The sequence below is a fragment of the Populus euphratica genome, unplaced genomic scaffold (genome assembly GCF_000495115.2).
Source record: "Populus euphratica unplaced genomic scaffold, PopEup_1.0 scaffold15.1, whole genome shotgun sequence".
Lineage (NCBI taxonomy): Eukaryota > Viridiplantae > Streptophyta > Magnoliopsida > Malpighiales > Salicaceae > Populus > Populus euphratica.
This window is the reverse complement of record NW_011499874.1, coordinates 317,598-336,059: the sequence shown is the minus strand read 5'-3', so window position 1 is coordinate 336,059 and position 18,462 is coordinate 317,598. Positions and strand designations below refer to the sequence as shown.

Here is an 18,462-nt window from a genome sequence, read left to right as displayed (position 1 = left end):
AAATTGTCTTGTCTTTTCAACAAAAAAACTCGGTACATTTAGATTTCTAGAACTTGAAATATAGGTTAAACGTTGAACAATATTTTGGCCGTAGAACGGTTAAACGTTGAACAATATTTTGGCCGTAAAACATATTCAATCTTCTCTTTTGATGCTAAAATTTGAACTCCCAAACGACATAATGAAGTGTTGAACTCTTTATGAATGTTTTAGGTCTATATCTTATTTTTCTAACTATATAAACCAAACTGAAATCCAATATCTAGAGCTCCAGATATGATCCAATGATTGAACAATGTTCCAGTTTGAATTGAATCAGCATCTCTTTTTTAAACTTAGTCTTTTCTTTGTCTTCTTAATTTTAGTAGTTAAACTCATTAATCAATCATTTGATTTATGTGATAGGCTTGCATTTAAAATAAACATTTACCATAAATTAAAGGTATCTTATATTATCAAATTTTTTATTATAAAACATGTTTTAATTAAGGAGTTATTGATATTTCAATTGCAAAATGATGATATAAAACTTTGATTAAAATGCACTTTTAAGTACTAATCATTTACACTCAAAACTTTTATCATAAATAACTTTTTTTTTCTATCAAAAGAGTTACTTAGCCATTTCTGAGCGGTTAAGATATTTTAAAAAACCAAAATGTTGAACTAAAAAATTTGGTTTGTGAGTAATGACTAAGTGCTCTCCTTTTATCTATAAATACTAAAAAACACATTTGATACATGTATACTTTCTGATCTAAAAACTTCTATTATTTTTATAATCTCTTCAAAGTTATAAAATCTATTTGCATCAATCCTCTCTTTCATATTTTTGAGCTAGAAATATTCCATAACAACTTCAGTTTAATCCATTGTAATCTTCTCTTTATTGTAAGGTGTAAAAAATCATTGTGAGAGAAAATCTATTGTAAAAGTGTATGCGATACTTGAACCACTTGGAAAAATTTTGATTGTGATTTATTGAAAGGTTAAGATCTTGATCTTTAAAAAATATTGTGAGTGAAAGGTTTTGTAATATTAATCCTGTAAAACTATCAATGTATTAGTAAGGTCTTACTCGTTAAGAAGACTGTAAGTTGATAATGAATACTTGAATAGTGATTCAAGCAGTGAAGTAGAAAAGTGTCCGAACCATTATAAACTTGGTGTGCCTATGTTGATCTCTATAGTATTTAAATTGTGCCTTTCGTATTTGATATTTGTTGCCAAACTTTTAAAGTGTTGGAGATTAATTTTTTAAAGTATGAAATTTTCAATTAAGACAAAATTTACTTCTTTTTAAATGTTATTTTAGACTTTCATTGCTACCTTTGCCATGTTTTGATATTAACTACAAATATGATATAACTAAATATAAAATGACTTTTTACATTTGTATATATTTTATGTTATGAAATAAAAATTATTTTAAAAAATATACTAAAAATAGATGTTTGGTGCTAGTTATGACTTATTTATATTTAATAAAAAACTATAGAACTTGAAATAATTAAAAAACAAAGATTACTTCCTCACATGTCTTTATAAATAAGGAATGATTTGATATTTTTAATAAAAATCAGAAGAAAATCAGAAGGCCTGTTTGGGAGTGTGGTTGCGGTTGCTTTTCAATGATTTTTTGTGCCGAAATGCATCAAAATAATTTTTTATTTTTTTAAAATAATTTTTAAAATCAACACATCAAAAAGATCTAAAACATATAAAAAAATTGAATTTTTATAAAACAAAATTGAACTTTTTGGGAACACAATTTGCATCACATTCCCAAACATATTATAAGTTAAATTGGTAAGAAATAAAAAAGAAAATGTAATAATTCAAGTCATTTGATGTATCTTCCTCAAATGAAGTTTGATTTTTGTGAAATTTTACTAAAAATCATTTGATGGATCTTTCAAAGTGAATTTAATTGGTGATATGAACCCTAAAAAAATATATAAAAAACTAAATTATAAATGAAAAGTTTTTAAAAATACCATATAATTAAGTGCATTGTTAATATTCATACTTGAAGCAGAACTTTAATACCAATTAACATAAATAGAAACAACATAAGGAAGATAACAATTAAAAAATATTAATTTTTTTAAAATAAAAGATTCCATAAAAACTCTAATTTATAATTTTATTATTGAATATTTATTTTTAAGTAGTCTATCTCACTAAAAGGTTTACAACTCTTAAATAAACTTAAAATTAACCTAAACAAACTAAGAGATTTGAAAATAAAGGAAAAGATAATAAAAGTCTTAAATAGATTAGGTAAAAAAAATTAAGCATATTTTTTAATTTCCTACATTAATAGAAAAAAATAAAATAATTAAAAGAAAATAATTTTCCTTAAAAACCTCATACATCAATCTTTTGGGTTAAAAGAACTTGTCATCAAGTTTAAATTACTTTAACCTCGATATTGTAGATATTCAATCAATACTTTTTAACCCTTTTTTTTTCTTTGCCCTAGGAGGATAACAATTTTAAACAATAATTTCAATCCTCTCATCTTAAAATTTATATGAGAAATAACAATTAACAAATTATTTCGCTTCCATTGGCTTCTAAAATGATAAATTTCAAACACCAAACTTACTTCATTAATATGTGTTATGTCCATATAACTCTTGAATACATTTACTTTTATGATAATAATAAACTTATAATCAAAATAATCCATATAGTTTAAATCAAAAATTTTATTTTGTTAAGCATATTCCACGTTTAATTAGATAAAATAATAAGGATGATGAGATTTAAATTCGTAACCATATCGACATTAAAGTTTTAATACCATGTTAAAGAACCATCTCAACTTAATAACTTAAATTATTAAGTGAGATTTCAAGATATAATTTATATAATTTTCTAACACTAGGTGCACTGCCAAAACTAAAACATGTTGGGTTAAAAGATGGTAACGTGAGCTCACATAGGTGCCGAGTTACATGCTAGTCTAAATATTTGCTTAACATGGGTTCATGATATCATATTTGAGCCCATATACCTTGGTAGTAATTATGCTTGGGTTTGGTAGCCCTAATCTATGTGAATATTTTTTTTAATTGGGTTTTTATATAGATTTTTTAGGGGTTTTTTATTTGCCTGTTAGATTTGAGTTTTTTTTTTTTATATATATAAAAGATTTCAATCAAAATAAGTTTAAGTGTATAGAAATCAAATATAGAAAAAAAAAACTTAAAAGAATATTATAAAAAGAGAGATAAACCTTAGAAGAAACAAAAAATTTGGAAATTTTCATTTTTGCTCAAACTTATCTAAGATTTTCTCATGATTAAAAAAAATGACTTTTGAATTTAAATAATAATTAAATGTTATTTTCAATAAATAACTTATGAAAAAAAAGTTAAATTAAAAAGTATGTTTTGCTAAAATTTAATCAAATGAACTTCTCCTTTTTTTTTTTTTAAGAAAGTAGTGTAAGTTAAAATCAATAAGTTAGAGTTTAAAAATTCTAACTTTTGATTAAAGTAAAAGTTTGAATTAACTCTGTAACTATTTTTTGAGTAAAAAACATATTTATGACTTTTTTGTTTAAAAAATTTAAAAAGTAATTGAATTCAATTTACAAAACTTATACCAAATAGAATCTAATTCCAAAAACATAAAATAAATCTAAACTTTAAATTCTGCGTGTGTTTATGACAAGTGAAGCTTAAGCTGTCTCAATTAAATTAAATTGTACGTATAAATAAGCTAAGCCTAAACTTCATTTATTTTTAATATTATAGACTAACTTCGGAATAAAAAGTAAAAAATGATAAATATAAAACCTTTTTATTTCTCATTATAATAAGTGTTCAAGACATGCTAATGTCCTGTAAATAAATAACTTCAAACTAAAAAAATTCAAATATATAACCATCCAATAAAATTGATTAACCATATAGTTAAATTAAGCTAATAACATATTAATGTTGTGTTAAGTAAACTCTTTATACAGCGTCATTCTATGAGAATGAGAATTCAAATCTCTACCATAGTAATTTTATAATTTGTTTTTTATTTTTACCTGGATATCTTAATATTCTCTTTAAAAAATAAATTAATTTCATTCAAGATTTTTGGTTGTTTCTTTTAATAAATATATTTATTAAAAATTAAATTTATATTTATATTTTTATATAAATATAACAATATCTTAACCATTAGACCGATACTTCATATAATATATCTAAATTTATGATCATAAATGACCTTCAAAAAAGAAAACCCTCCAAGCTTAGATGATGATGTAGATGAAGTGGAGGACCTTTAAATGCAATATTCTAATTTAAAAAGTGTGAAATAGCCCACTGCCCACCTACTGCTTCATTTCCTGATAAAAAAAACTTAAATTAGTTCCTAAACCTAATTCAAATTACAAAACTAATCTAAACAATTTACATTCAAATTATGAAGTCAAAATCAAGGAATAACCATGAGCGAGGAGAAGGTTGTCATTTTATAATATTTTTTTTATATTGATTTAATGTGCTTGGATTAAAAATAATTATTTTTTTAAAATATCATTTTAATATATTTATAAAAAAATATTTTAAACTATATAATCGCTATGTTATTCTCAATTACATCACGAACCAGACTACACTTCCTTATTTCCTGGTTAATATTATAGATCATTCTCAAAGGAAAATCAACTGAATGGTGTTAGCCTTCACAAATTCTTTAGCATGAGCAGATGTTTTAATATATAATATATGATGCATGGAGCAAAAACTTCATATGGCTCAACATTACCCCTAGCCAGCATAAAAAATAATGTTACGAGAACTCTTTCAGAATGAAAATAGCTCATTAAGGTATAAAAAATAAAGAACACGTATGTTATTAAAGGTATGTTTGAGAATGATAGATTAAACTGTGTGTTATTAAAGGTATGTTTGAGAATGATAGTTTAAACTGTGTTTTTTTTTTTTTAAATTTAAATTTTTATTTAAAATTAATATTTTTAGATTATTTTGATATATTAATATTAAAAATAAATTTTTTAAAATAAAAATGTTATTTTAATATATTTTTAAATAAAAAATACTTTAAATTATAACTATTATCATATTTATAAACAAACCAGAAATACGAGGTTAAAATAACATAAGGATAAAAAATTGCAACCTATAAACAACATATCAAAGTAGCAACCATCTCTTGGACATAAGTTTCAGAATGGACAGTAAATTTAAAATATCTTAGCTAAAATTTAAATGGAAAATCTAGAATGATTTAAGATTCTAAATGAAGTAAAATTTATTTTATTTTAATTTATTTTTTGAAATAAAACTAGATTTATTAATTATTCTAATCAAAACAAAATAGAAATAATAACTTTCATTAGGAGATGTCAGTTTCAAATATAAGAATCTATATATCTTATGTTTTAAGAAAATGTTTAGGAAAATATTTGAAATAATAATGCATAATATTTTTAAAAATATTTTTTTTTTAAAATATATCAAAATAAATTCTTTTTAGTTTTTTATTTTATTTTTTATATTAGTATATCAAAATCATAAAAAACACTAAAAAAAATCAGTTTAATATCTTTTTCAAGCAAATGCTTTTAAAAATATACCTAAATACAGAAGCAAAAATTATGCTAAATACTTTTTAAAATAGTATTTGATACCGGAGTAATGGTTATCTAAATACTTTTTAAAATAGTATTTGATACTGAAGTAATGGTTATTTTTTTAAATTTTTTTATTTGAAAATATTTGAAAATATTATTTTTTAATTAAAAATTAAAATTATCAAAAAAATAAAAAAATAATTTTTTTAAAAATATTTTACAGTGTGTTTATTTCAGAATTTCAACTATATTTTTTAAAAAGTTTAAACTTGTTGAAATACTAAATAAACATATTATATAGCCCTTTTTAGTATTATAAATTTATAATAATAGTTATTTTTTAAAGTATTTTTATTTAAAAAAATATATTAAAATATTTTTTTAAATTTATTTTTGAGAATAATATAAAATAATTTAAAAATATAAAAAATAATTTTTTTTTTAAAATTTCAAAACTTTTTAAAAATAATTTTGAATTTTGAAACGTACAAGAAAGCAAGATGACAAGAGAGAGCAAAACCAAGCGTGAGAGGGGATCCAAGCAAACGACGCCGTTGAAGTTCGGAAGATAACACCTGCAGACTCCGCGTGATCGATGAAGGTCTTTCTTCTATCTTTCTTTCTCTTATCAATCAATCAAAACGAAACCATCCTTGGAAGCTCTCTTCCACTCTCACTCTACTCTTCTAGTAACTGAAACTCCTTTAATCTGTAGGTCTCCATCTCTTAAAACTTAAAATTATTATTCTTTCTTTCTTTCTTCAGTTATTTAAATATGAAAAATAAATCCAATGAAATACTAGAACTAGTCTTTTTCTTTCTTCTGAACAATTTTTGAATCTCTCTCTCAGTTTCTCTTCAAATGACCGACTCCACCATCACCAACATCGCCGCCGACGGCAGCCATATCGAGAAACTTTACGAGTTTGGCGAGCGTCTCAGTGAGTCCAAAGACAAGTCTCAGGTGAACCCTAGAGTTTTATTTTTATTTATTTATTTTTGAATTTCCCTTGTTTTAAATCATTTTATAATTATGTGATTTTAACATGCTTTTTTTTTTCTTGTTTAATTATTGTAGAATGTGAAGGATTACCAGGGGATTATGGATGCAGCTAAAACGAGCATCAAAGCGAAGCAATTGGCGGCACAGCTAATCCCTAGGTTCTTCAAGTTCTTCCCCGAGCTTTCCAGTCAAGCTGTCGAGACGCAAATCGATTTGATTGAACAAGAAGAGCTCGCGGTTAGTGCATCTCATATAATTTACAAACTTTTATTTCTATTAATTCTCATTTTTATGTCTTTTGAACACGGTTTAGGTTTTTTTTTTTTTCTTTCATGTTTTGAAGAATTAAATTTGATTAGGCATTTGTTTAGCAAGTTAAACCAGCAATCATGGACTATTTCACCTTTTGTACGGAATCAAGTGTTAAATGGTCATTTGCAGGTTCGGGTGCAAGCGATTAGGGGACTGCCGTTATTCTGCAAGGATACACCTGAGTATTTGTCCAAAATTGTGGATATTCTTGTGCAACTCCTTGCAGCTGGTAATCAGACTTTTTTTTTTAAAAAAAAGAAATTTTGAGAGGGGACTTTTGTTGGTGTAGTATGTATTTTTTGTTGACTTCTCTTGGTGGTTTTAGAGGAAATTGTGGAGCGGGATGCTGTGCATAAAGCCCTTATGTCCCTGTTGAGGCAGGATGTGAAAGGTAAATCTTTAAGATAGGTTAAATAATCTGGATGCATATCATATAATGTGCAAATAAGCATACAATAACTATCTTTTGGACTCTAGGATACATATCTTGTATAGTTCCAGCTTACAAGGTCAGAAGTTTGGGAAATTATAATATGCTTGTACAAGAATTCTGCTGTTTTTTCCCCCTTAGTGACATCGGTTGCTTTTGATTTTCAACCAAAACAAATGTAGCATGCTTTGCTGTAGCACCTTTAAGTTATAAGAATTTGTAAAATTTAGCACTTGATAGATATTGTGCTTCAGACTTCTATTTTTGATGCCTGAAGGTGGAAATGTCATGGTTTTGATTTAGGCAAATGTTATTCTTATTGGACCTGGACAATGGTGAATCATGTTTTCAAAAAGCTGCAAATGGTATTGCTATTGCTATTAAACAGCACATTTGTAAACGAGCTTGTTTGTATCATTTCTTTCATATAGACAAATCCATTTAGAATTGTGGACTTCTTCCCAACTTTGGGGAATTGATAAATACAAACTGAAGAAAAGTTAAATTACATCTTGTTAATAATAAGTCTTGTTAATAATAAGTGCATCTCAAGCTGCAATTCTATGTTTGGTGCACATTAAAATGAAATTAGATATGGATGAACCAGAAGAACATTTAGGAAGAAGAATCAACCTGAATTCTTAAAAGGATTTCTTTGTTTGTGTTTTGGGTTAACAACGCTGTGGAGTACTAGGAAGCATTTTTGCTAATAGGATGAGTTTTTAAATTTTTTCAGTTACTAGTTTGCGCATATTTCATATGAAATATAGTTAATGAACTTAATTGGTAGTTTATCTTGGTTTTGATGGTTTGTACTCTAGGTGGATGAATTATTAGATTTCTGCCCTTCATCTAGGAGAGAAAAAAAGAAAAGAAAATGAAAACATGCTTGACTATTCCTAATTATCCATATGACAGACATCTTTTTTGTGGATTCTCTTTTACCCTTTCGGTTTTTTCTCAAATTGTATATCTTCTTGCTATGTAGCATCTCTGTCTGCCTTATTCAAGCATATTGGGACTGTTGAAGAACCAAGCACAGATGAGCTCATTCGTGAGAAAGTGCTGAGCTTTGTAAGAGATAAGGTTAGAAGATTACCCAAAGCTATGTAAGAGATGATGTTATTTTGCTTTGCTTTTGCCAGCAATTGAGGACTAATAACTCCATTCTCAGGTTTTCCCACTTAAAGCTGAACTCCTGAGACCTCAGGAGGAAATGGAGCGTCATATAACTGATTTGATTAAAAAGGTATTTATAACTTTACAGTTATTTCTATGAAACTTTAAATTCTGCTGTTCCATTACAGTATGCATGACTAGTTTGTTTTTTTCCTTTTAGAGCTCAGAAGATGTAACTGGAGCAGAGTTCAGAATGTTTATGGACTTCTTAAAAACTTTGGGCATATTTGGACACAAAGCGCCTTCAGAACGCATGAAAGAACTAGTTGAAATAATTGAAGGACAGGCTGATTTAGATTCAGCATTTGATGTGAATCATGTAAGTGATTGTTGGAACTGCGTTCTTAATTTAAGTACTTCATTGTGAAATATGAAACACCAACTTCCTATGTAATAACTGCAAAATATGCTCTTAAACAACCATAGAAACTTGTGTGATAGTAGATTTGTTCTACCAACTCATAGAATATTGGGGATTAGATACAATTAAATAATGCCTTGTGGTATAATCCAAATTCGGAGGCTGTTTGTTTTTCTTATTTCCTGTATGTGTGGATATATAGATAACTTGCTTCTATTATATGGACCATGTAACTTCTAACAGCATGTAACATGCACTCATGCCTCTGGTCATGCTCCTTGTGTCAAAATTAAAGAATAAATGGGTTAGGAAATCTGATGAAATATGCTTTGGAAGCTTTATTATTGCCCTGAATAAGATTAATTCTACCAGAAATTTTAAGATGTGTTTGGTCCACATAGTTTTCTATTTTAAGCTGGAAGATGTAGCCCTTACATTTGTAACTTATGTAAAATTTTCAAGAATAGTATAATTAATTGCTTGCAGAAGTAATTCTATACTGCTTAACAGAAGACTTTAAACATGCTGGAAAGAATACCATCTCCAAAAGCTTGAGAGTATAAGTGATACATGAGCTTTGGAAGAATATTCTTACTTTCCTTATTAATTTCTTTTAATCAGAAATCCCAATGACATTTGAATTCTCGAGCTGTCATTTGATTAGCCTGTGACTTTTGAATTAGTGATTTCTTTTTCTAAAAGGATAAGTTTAGGACTTTTAATTAGTGCAAATAGCCTAGCAGGGCTGTTTGACAAGACGATCTTTTATATTTCTTATAACAGATTCAGATTTTAGAGGTTTCTCTCAAAATCAAAACAGTATTTTGTTCCTACCTCATTTTCATTCATGTTTTAGTCATACTTCTTTTGTGGTTGCTGTTTTATGGTGTTTTCCTCTTTCCACCATTAATTAATCAGCTAATGAGTTGTGTACAATGTTTATTTGTGCATGCTTGAACATGTGATCTACTTATATTTTCATATGCTGGGTGTTGTAAACTGTAATGTTTTTTTCAGAAATCAGTTGTAAGTGATGGATTTGATTCTTCATGGTTTTTAGCAATGCATGCTGTCATTTTACTTCAAAACACATAGTATATGCGAATATTTCTTTTTCTCCTTGATGTTATAAAAATCTCTTTAAAGTGACTTGAATGGGTATCAAAACACAGGTTTCGGATACAGACCATATTGACAGATTGATATCGTGCCTGTATATGGCACTTCCATTTTTCCTGGTATGGACTGTATTTCTTATTACTGGGATTTTGTGTATTTTGCATCTTTTCCTCTTACAACTTGTCCCCATTAATTTATGAACACAGAGGGGTGCATCGAGCAGCAGGTTCCTCAATTATTTGAACAAACACATCGTACCTGTTTTTGACAAGGTACTTTGCTACCTTCTGCTTCTTCATTATCTTTAGATATCTTTATTCTTTTTACCTTTTTTGGTTGTTCTTGCATATGCCTTTGGACAAGAACTTGTCCTTCTAATAATGTTTCTCTATGCTAGTTGCCCGATGAACGAAAGCTTGATTTGCTCAAAGCACTTGCAGAAATTTCACCTTTTACATTGCCACAGGATTCACGCCAGATTCTCCCTTCTGTCGTTCAGCTTCTGAAGGTGACCTTTTCTTTTTTCATGATTACAAAAGAAAAAGGAAATTATTATATCAAATGCACTTCTAATGACACATTAATGCTAGTGTGTTTGTTCTCTCAGATTTCAGTTTTATGTCCATGAGAAGGATTTTTTATCATATTGAATCATGAAAACCTTTCTAAACATTCTGTATTTCATCGTGAAAACCTTTCTAAACATTCTGCATATAACAAAAACTTACGTGTTGATGTAGACTGTGGTCTCATATAGTAATGTTTTCTTCTTTTCTTTTTTTTGACTCAGAAATACATGCCGCGGAGGAAGAGTGGAGAAGAGATGAACTTTACTTACGTTGAGTGTTTGTTATATGCGTTTCACCACTTGGCTCATAAGGTTGTAGTTTCATGATTTTACATTTTCCAGCATACTCTTGCATGTATCAGCTCTGTGATGCGTATTTTGATCTTTGTTGTTTTAAAGGCTCCGAATGCTACAAACAGCCTGTGTGGTTACAAGATTGTGACTGGCCAGCCATCAGATCGACTTGGGGAGGACTTCTCTGAGTTCTACACAGAATTGACGGAGAGGTGACTTTTTTTTTTTTAATTCAAAAGTGGATTTCTGAATTCTTTTTTTTTTTGAATTAATTGAGTGGTTCTTGTTCTTTAACTTGAAATGAACGAAATAGTATTTTCTGTAATTATAATCCATCATTTTTTTTATTTTGTTTTGTAATTCTTGGTGTGACCTTGCTACTTCTAAACTGGTGCAGATAGGAAATTGTTCTTTATTCTTCACCAGTCTGCCTTCATCACCCTGTCTAAAATGACAGTGTTTTCTATTTTTCTAAATGCATGTTGTTAGCCCTGGAGGAAACTTCTCTAAAGTGAAGAGAGATTTTGAGCTTATGAAATGAATTCACTTGAGGAGAGAAAAAAAAAGAAAAAAGAAAAATAGGAAGCTTTGATTAGTAGTCCAAGTGCTTATTATTTTTCCCTTCTTTCAATTAAACAGTTTTCATGGTTTTGAACCTAGCGACTTTGTAATATTTCTGTTGCTCTAATATGGGTCCTCCATCCATATTGTTTTTGGTGTCTGATGATGCAGGTTGAGTAGCGTAGAAGATCTAACCAGGGCTACCATGAAAAAGTTAACTCAGGGAATGGCTGAACAGAACAAAGCAATGGCAGCTGCAAAGTCTGATGAAGCAAAGGATAGCATAGTAAGTGAATTTCTCAGGATATGGAGATTTTATTGTCTTCTATGTAGCTTTTCATGGCGGTATCTTACAAACATGTTTGTATTGTAATGTGCAGAAAACACAAAAACAGAACACTACAACTGGATTGCGTACTTGCAATAACATTTTGGCAATGACAAAGGTTTATAAAGAATGAAATTTTGAGAAAGTGAATTCCATGCTTACGGATTATCGAAGCATCAATAACTCATATATTGTTCTACAATTTTCAGCCATTGCATTCAAAGGTACCATCATTTATTGGAGATAAGAGTGTCAACCTCTCTTGGAAAGAATTAACAAAACCTTCTGTGCCTTCCACTACCGTCCAGGCTGGGTATGAGAGATGTCTGATTCTTGTCTTTGGTTCTATTTTTTTTTTTATATTAAAAACTTTGGCAAGTTTGAAATGATCTTGGTTAATTAAATAGGAAAAGGAGTGAAATGTATTTGTGCCCCTATCATTTTTTCAAATGTTCTGTCGTCAGCGTTAAATTTAGAAATTGTTTGATATTTTTTTTTGTTGCCTAGTTGTTATGATGGAGTCTTCTGTCATAGATTTGGTTGAGGATTTAAATGGACATCAAGAAAATGATGGGCTAAATGTACTTTATCGTGGGATTTTTGTTAGTGGACTAAGCTTATGAAAATATGAGGTTGGTACTTTTTGTAATGAGTGATAACAATGTCACTCAAAGTGACAGGGCTCTTGTCTTTGGAGTGAGTGATTAGACAATGCCCTTTGTGTCTTCGGCAACTATAGGAAGTGATATTTGCCCATAAAAATTAAGTGAAAGTCACTCCCATAAAGTTTCTGCATAGCAATGCCTACAAATGTTATGTTAGTTGAACGAGCCTGTTCTTCTGTACAGATCTCTCTCTCTCTCTGAAATAGCAGATCTGTTCTTAGGCTATGTATTTTTGTGTGCAGAGTGAAACGAACTGCTGCTGCTGCTGCTAATGGTTCTGGGAACATGGCAAAAAAGGGCCGTGGGGCTGGCAGCCTGCCAAATCAACTTGTTAACAGGGCATTGGAAGGTATATCCTATGGTGGAAGAGGCGGTCCAAGGGGCAGGGGCAGGGGCAGGGGGTGGGGTGGACGTGGAAGGGGAAGAGGAAGAGGCTTTTGGTAAATTGGATGCATTTCCACCGGAAAAAAGATGAACTGGAATTTGGCTGTGATTGAGCTGTACTAGAAGCATATCCAGCAGGAGTCAGTGATGCACTAAGATTCTCGGGTCAAATGAGATTGATATATACATAAGAGGGAACTGACTTTTTCTGTTTTGTCGTGGACTAACACCATCATATCCCCAATTTCCTGTGAGCTTCTCCCCGTAGATTGGATTTTGGAAACCATTTAGGGCTCTGAGTTCCCTCCCAATCCTGACTAATTTAGCAATCAAAGTTGCATTGCAGGACTTCTGATTCCTTGTATGCTAGTCGGGGCATGCTTTGCTTGTATTTTGTGTTGGTAATTGTCACTCAGCAGCAGACTTGGAGGCTTGTTTATTCAGAATCCCTTTGTATTTCTTCGTGGTTTATGTAAGAAAGTATTTAATAGTTGATACATATCTTTCTGGAGCATAGCTCTTCTTATAATGATGCGTGGATTTCATCGCTCTCCAACCGAACTTGGTCGGCGATGCCCTTTCCTTCTGTGAACCAGAAGCACACGTCATAACGGGCCATCCAAAATATACTGAGCTAAATCTAATTCATTGAAATTCTGTACGGTAAAATAAAAAAATTATAAATCTCTAAAATAATAAATATGAATACCTCAAAAAGAGCTATTGTGACACCCATTAAAAAAATAGTTCCCCACCCCAAAGCTACTTTACCGTATTTCAAATTCAATAGTTACAGTAAATCCCCTACAATAGTTTATCATGGACAAGTTCTAGAAGACCAGTAAAAAAGATTAGGATTTGTAAAAAGATAAAAAAAAGGTTTTATAGATTGATTCTATTTTATTCACTTCAAAGATTAACCAGAAGAAAATCTTAACAAAGAATAAATTACCTGAACTTAGATCAACCAAAGACTTATATTTCTATATAATGATTTAGACTAAAAACTTTGCGCATTTCGATTGATTATATCCATGTGGGATAATGCTAAATTAAAAATTAAATTAAATAAAGACAAGGGTTTATAAAAAAAAAAAGATTCAAGAGAAAATAGTTTCATTAAAAGAATGGGATCAAACTAGGTAAATATAATATAATTGCTATAAGCCAACTTTTCTTAGTGTGACAAGTAATGTGTGGCCTATGAATGAATTCACTACTATATGGCTGATCAGAAATTACTAAATATTCTAGCTTTATACAAGTGAGTTGTACCTTGCAATTTGAATTAAGAACATGATTTTAGAGTTATCTTAACCTTGCAGGATCACGACTCTTAGTCCCAACCATTGTAACACATGTGTGTCTAAGGCATAAGGGGTATAATGATTTGACGTCATTCTCACCTTCCTCTGACTTATAACCAACAGCCTACTCATGGTTCCAAACTCAAAAATGACAACTAAACACGAGGGTTGCAATCATTGCCGGACTTAACCTAACACTTTATAGCACGAGCCAATAACATCCATGCACCACCAGTGTCTACGTTCTCGAAGGTACTCTTCTATTTCAAGAGGATTCACCACATGTTAAGCCATAATAAGGTTCTTTACTTTGCATCGAATTAAACACATGCTCCACCACTTGTGCACTCCTTGTCAATTCCTTTGAGTTTCATTCTTACGAACATGCTCTCCAAGCAAAACACGTTAGCTACAATATTACATGGGTTGATACGCATAACACTTAGTATCCATAGTTAATGGCTATGATTATTGGGGTATCTAATCCTATTCGCTCCCTTAGTTTTTGTCTCTCAATGTTAGCATAATAGAGTGCTTTCATTGTTGGTGTTTTTTTTAATCTCCATGCATTTTACCGTTTCATATAAAATTCCTTATGCCCTTCCCGTACTCCACCTTGGCAATTTATAACTAAAAAAGACAATATAATTAGGGATTCATCGCTCCTTGTAGACTTTTGAAATAGGACTTGAAAAAATAAAAATAAAAGCAGGGTGCTTTATATAGAGTTGTTGAATCTTATATATAAAGAGTTTTAGTCTCAATAAGAATGCTAGTTCTTATTGTTTATATGTTATAATATAAATATACCACACCAATTTGTTATGTATGGACGATAAAATTCCATTAATATAGAGCTAATTCAAATAGATTTATTGGAAGGTCCTCTTGGTATGAAATTAATAGGAATTAAACCTATGAATTTGCCAATTATAGGTTGGAGTTATTTCAAAAAGACTTGTCATGGTAAGAAAGAAAGGGGGAACAAGCACACTTGGAGAGTTGTATGCCGCTTTCAGGAAGGAGCTAATTCAAATTGGTCAATAAAAATAAATTTCAATGCTATTTTTTTCCTTAGTTTAGCCAATCTATCATGCTATTGCTCTAAGTTTACATACAATAACATTGATCTTAGCATAAGGTGCTTTAGATGCTTGTGGTTCTAAGTTAATGCAAGATAAAAATGATTTTGGTTATAGTTTTCTTGTGATGGTCCAAGATGAGGTAATGCTTATGATATTTTGGCTTGGAACATTCTATTTGCAGTTTTCTAAATGTTAAATATCATTGCATGTTTTACTTTTTATTGGCATTAAAAGCATATAACATTATAGAAGGGTAAAGTTTCTTAACTTAATGAATCTTCTACTTATTTGATGGGATGGTTAAGTGATTATTTATGGTTCATTGAATTCTCTAATTTTAAAGACATTTATTTTAGGTGAGTCAAACTAATAAGATGAATTAAGTGAATTCTGCATCATGAAATTTATACTGCATGCATCCTTTAGGATTAAACATTATAAGGAGGGTTAAAATGTTGGGTTTTTCAAAACATATATATGCAGCAGAAATGATAGATCTAAAATTTTTTAGGAGTTTCAAGTATCCTGTTAGACAGATTTAGGGTTTATGCGAATATTATTTAAAGATTAGATGTTCTTTTCGACTTTGAATATTTGCTTCAAGGCTGAATTGTCGCAAACTACAAGCCATCCATGTGTCTAACCTCTAATGACAATCCATACGAACCACCAATGAAAAATCTCCTAAATCCTTTTAGGAGTGAGAGATTAATATACTTTAGAGTGCAAATGAATTCTTCTTGTTTTTTTTTTGTTTTTTGTTTTAGATGTTTTTGTACTGTACTTTCCACACCTTTTTATTTCTTAAAAAATAAAAGGCATAATATTTTATTTATAAAAAAAATTTAAAAACCCTATAAATGAAAATTATCAATTTACCCCTTAAATAATATCACAAATATTATTTTAGGATAATCTTATAAATTTATTCAATTAAGTCCCTACTTGATTTTTTCCAGGATTAGAATTGTAATCCATTATATTAATTATGTTCTAGTTCTTAATTTCTAAAATTTATTTACAATCAAATCACGCTTGATTAATCATTCCATTTTAATTTATGACCGATGGTTATTATGTGTGTGACTCATTAGATTTTATAATAAGTTTATCCAAATATAAATCAAATCATAAATAAAACAAGATTAGATAAATTAAATAACTTAATTTACTATTAATTCAACAATTGATTGACTTATAATTAAATATGAAGTACAATATCTAGCAATATGTTATGATTTTCTAAATATTAGAAAAGTTATAAGTAGTTTGACTTAACTTTTCAATGATTAATTTCTCAGTATAATTATTATTCATTCTTACTATTAATTCAACAATTGATTGACTTATAATTAAATATGAAGTACAATATTTAGCAATATGTCATGATTTTCTAAATATTAGAAAAGTTATAAGTAGTTTGACTTAACTTTTCAATGATTAATTTCCCAGTATAATTATTATTCATTTATTAAGAATATTTTGATTTAGACATTGTAGTATGTAATATATTAGCTTTGTCAAATCATGTTAATTATCAACAATATAGTCATTTATTATTTTAATATGATCTTAAAAATCTTTTTCAAAACTCATTTCATTTTGGCCAATGATTTCACAATCAATACTATTTAATCAATACTATTTGATAATAGATGACTATTTTTTCTAATTCATATAGGATGATGAATCATCTCTTGATTACTTAAATATCTTCATATAGTTTATAGTATAATCTATATATCTGCTTGTTTGTTAACCTTAATTAGTACAACTTGTGGTCAAGATCAAAGCATAACATTCTCTATGTAAAATAACTTAGTGATTAAGAATATATGGATCACTTACACAACTATCATGAGAGTCATTTCATAAACATAAATGATCTATCCATAGAGAATTCTTTTACTGGTCAATTCAATGTACATGTTATATAACAAGAATATACATATTAGGTCTAGGTATTCTTTATGTATTAGTTTACGAGAGGAACTGTTTTTTTTTCATAAAAAAAGAAACATAATATACATTGATCTCAATAACTCTAATTAATGTTTACTCTTAATAAAACATTAACTGGAAACATTTAGAAATAATATTTTGATATAATAAGAATTTTATAATTATAATAATTTTATAATTTTTTTTGCAAAATATTTTTTCTTATAAACTTTATCTTTACTCTAGATTAATTAATTAAACATTATATTAATTAATTAAATATAAATAAATATTCAAAAAAATAAAATTTTTTATTAATAATAAATATATTTTACATAAATAAAATTACAACCAATCAATTTTCTACAAGTTATATTCACAGAACCAAAAGACATCATTGATTACTTTTGTAGCTTGCTATTCATATTATATGTTCTCGCCGGCCTAAGAAGGCACTGCAGGCCCGATTCAATGCACATCTCCAAATCACAGTAAATCTGTGAGATGCAAAACTAGAGCCACAAGTAATTACACTTAACATGGAGTGATAGTGTCAGACCTAACTGCTGTTTTCTTTGGCGTCAAAATCTGGAATATTTACAACTTCAATTTCAGCTGGTGGTGAGGGCTGAAGATTCTCTGGAGTGTCTCCAGGACTAGTGAATTCCCTCCTCGAAGAGTTCCATTCATAGACATCAGGGGAAGGAGCAGAAATTGGAGATCCTCCTGGGATAACAGTCTCTCCATGATAGATATACCTTGCTAGAGTAACTGTTTTTTCCCAAACACTCTTATCACTTGGAGTTGCATTGCCTCTGTCCCCGTCTTGTTGATGATGGTAATTCTTCAGCAATCGAAATAGAAATAGGAGAAAACAAATGGTCGAAGTGGTACCACTTATAATGTAGATACCACGGAAGTGTTGCAGGCTCAAGCTTTCAGTTATATCATTGTCAGTTGCACTGCTTGAGCACTCTCGTGAGGGAGCAAACCACCTTTCTTCCAAAGTTTTCAGCTCTCCGTTTTCTGATAGCTTCAGGATCGCTTTGGAAACGTCTGCGGCGATAGGAGAGCCTTTCTGAAATACCTGACAGAGAATGAGAGCAGTATTCAATCAGTCACTTATGCGGGGAAATGCATCTTTGAAAGAGTGCTAGTAATTGCTTTACTATTTAACTGAATTTTTTTATGGAAATCTGTCATGAACTCACTCACAAAGCCTAGTCCACCAAATCTGTAGGTAGGTGTGGTTGCACTATATCGTTTGCAGTGATGACCGATGAAAACTTTCTCATATGGGAGTTCAAGAAAGGCAGCAGA

General features: G+C 29.4%; 2 protein-coding genes across 5 annotated transcripts in view; one reads left to right on the top strand and one right to left on the bottom strand.

The window, feature by feature from the left end:
* The first annotated feature begins 6,134 nt into the window (after window positions 1-6,134).
* Window positions 6,135-13,323, top strand: LOC105127952 (apoptosis inhibitor 5-like). Of its 2 annotated transcripts, none has more exons than XM_011029433.1 (17): window positions 6,135-6,206; window positions 6,457-6,569; window positions 6,684-6,845; window positions 7,050-7,149; window positions 7,246-7,311; window positions 8,339-8,436; window positions 8,525-8,599; window positions 8,690-8,848; window positions 10,063-10,128; window positions 10,216-10,281; window positions 10,407-10,517; window positions 10,800-10,889; window positions 10,977-11,083; window positions 11,604-11,718; window positions 11,813-11,878; window positions 11,970-12,073; window positions 12,668-13,323. In XM_011029433.1, exons 2-17 carry the CDS (start codon window positions 6,468-6,470, stop codon window positions 12,867-12,869), a joined length of 1,689 nt encoding a protein of 562 aa, XP_011027735.1. In that variant the 5' UTR covers window positions 6,135-6,206; window positions 6,457-6,467; the 3' UTR covers window positions 12,870-13,323. The 2 variants fall into 2 exon arrangements, with proteins under 2 accessions (XP_011027735.1, XP_011027734.1); XM_011029432.1 differs by lacking the exon at window positions 6,135-6,206 and adding an exon at window positions 6,213-6,316.
* Window positions 13,324-17,545: 4,222 nt separating this feature from the next.
* The window catches only part of LOC105127948 (glutamate receptor 2.7-like), a 4,259-nt gene continuing 3,342 nt past the window's right edge, over window positions 17,546-18,462 (bottom strand). Inside the window, exons 5-6 of one of the 3 annotated variants that reach the window (XM_011029428.1) lie at window positions 18,358-18,413; window positions 17,546-18,229 (exon numbers count right to left, since the gene is read on the bottom strand). In XM_011029428.1, coding sequence (XP_011027730.1) covers window positions 17,702-18,229; window positions 18,358-18,413 — 584 coding nt within the window. In that variant the 3' untranslated portion in view covers window positions 17,546-17,701. Of the gene's footprint in view, window positions 18,230-18,353; window positions 18,414-18,462 lie in introns of all 3 variants that reach the window. The other 2 variants (XM_011029429.1, XM_011029430.1) reach the window with 2 other exon arrangements.

Coding starts and splice junctions, on each gene's coding strand:
- LOC105127952 (XM_011029433.1), top strand. CDS start 6,468: ATGACCGACTCCACCATCACCAACATCGCCGCCGACGGCAGCCATATC. Junction 11,879..11,969: donor ACATTTTGGCAATGACAAAG/GTTTATAAAGAA, acceptor TACAATTTTCAG/CCATTGCATTCAAAGGTACC. Junction 12,074..12,667: donor TCCACTACCGTCCAGGCTGG/GTATGAGAGATG, acceptor TTTTGTGTGCAG/AGTGAAACGAACTGCTGCTG.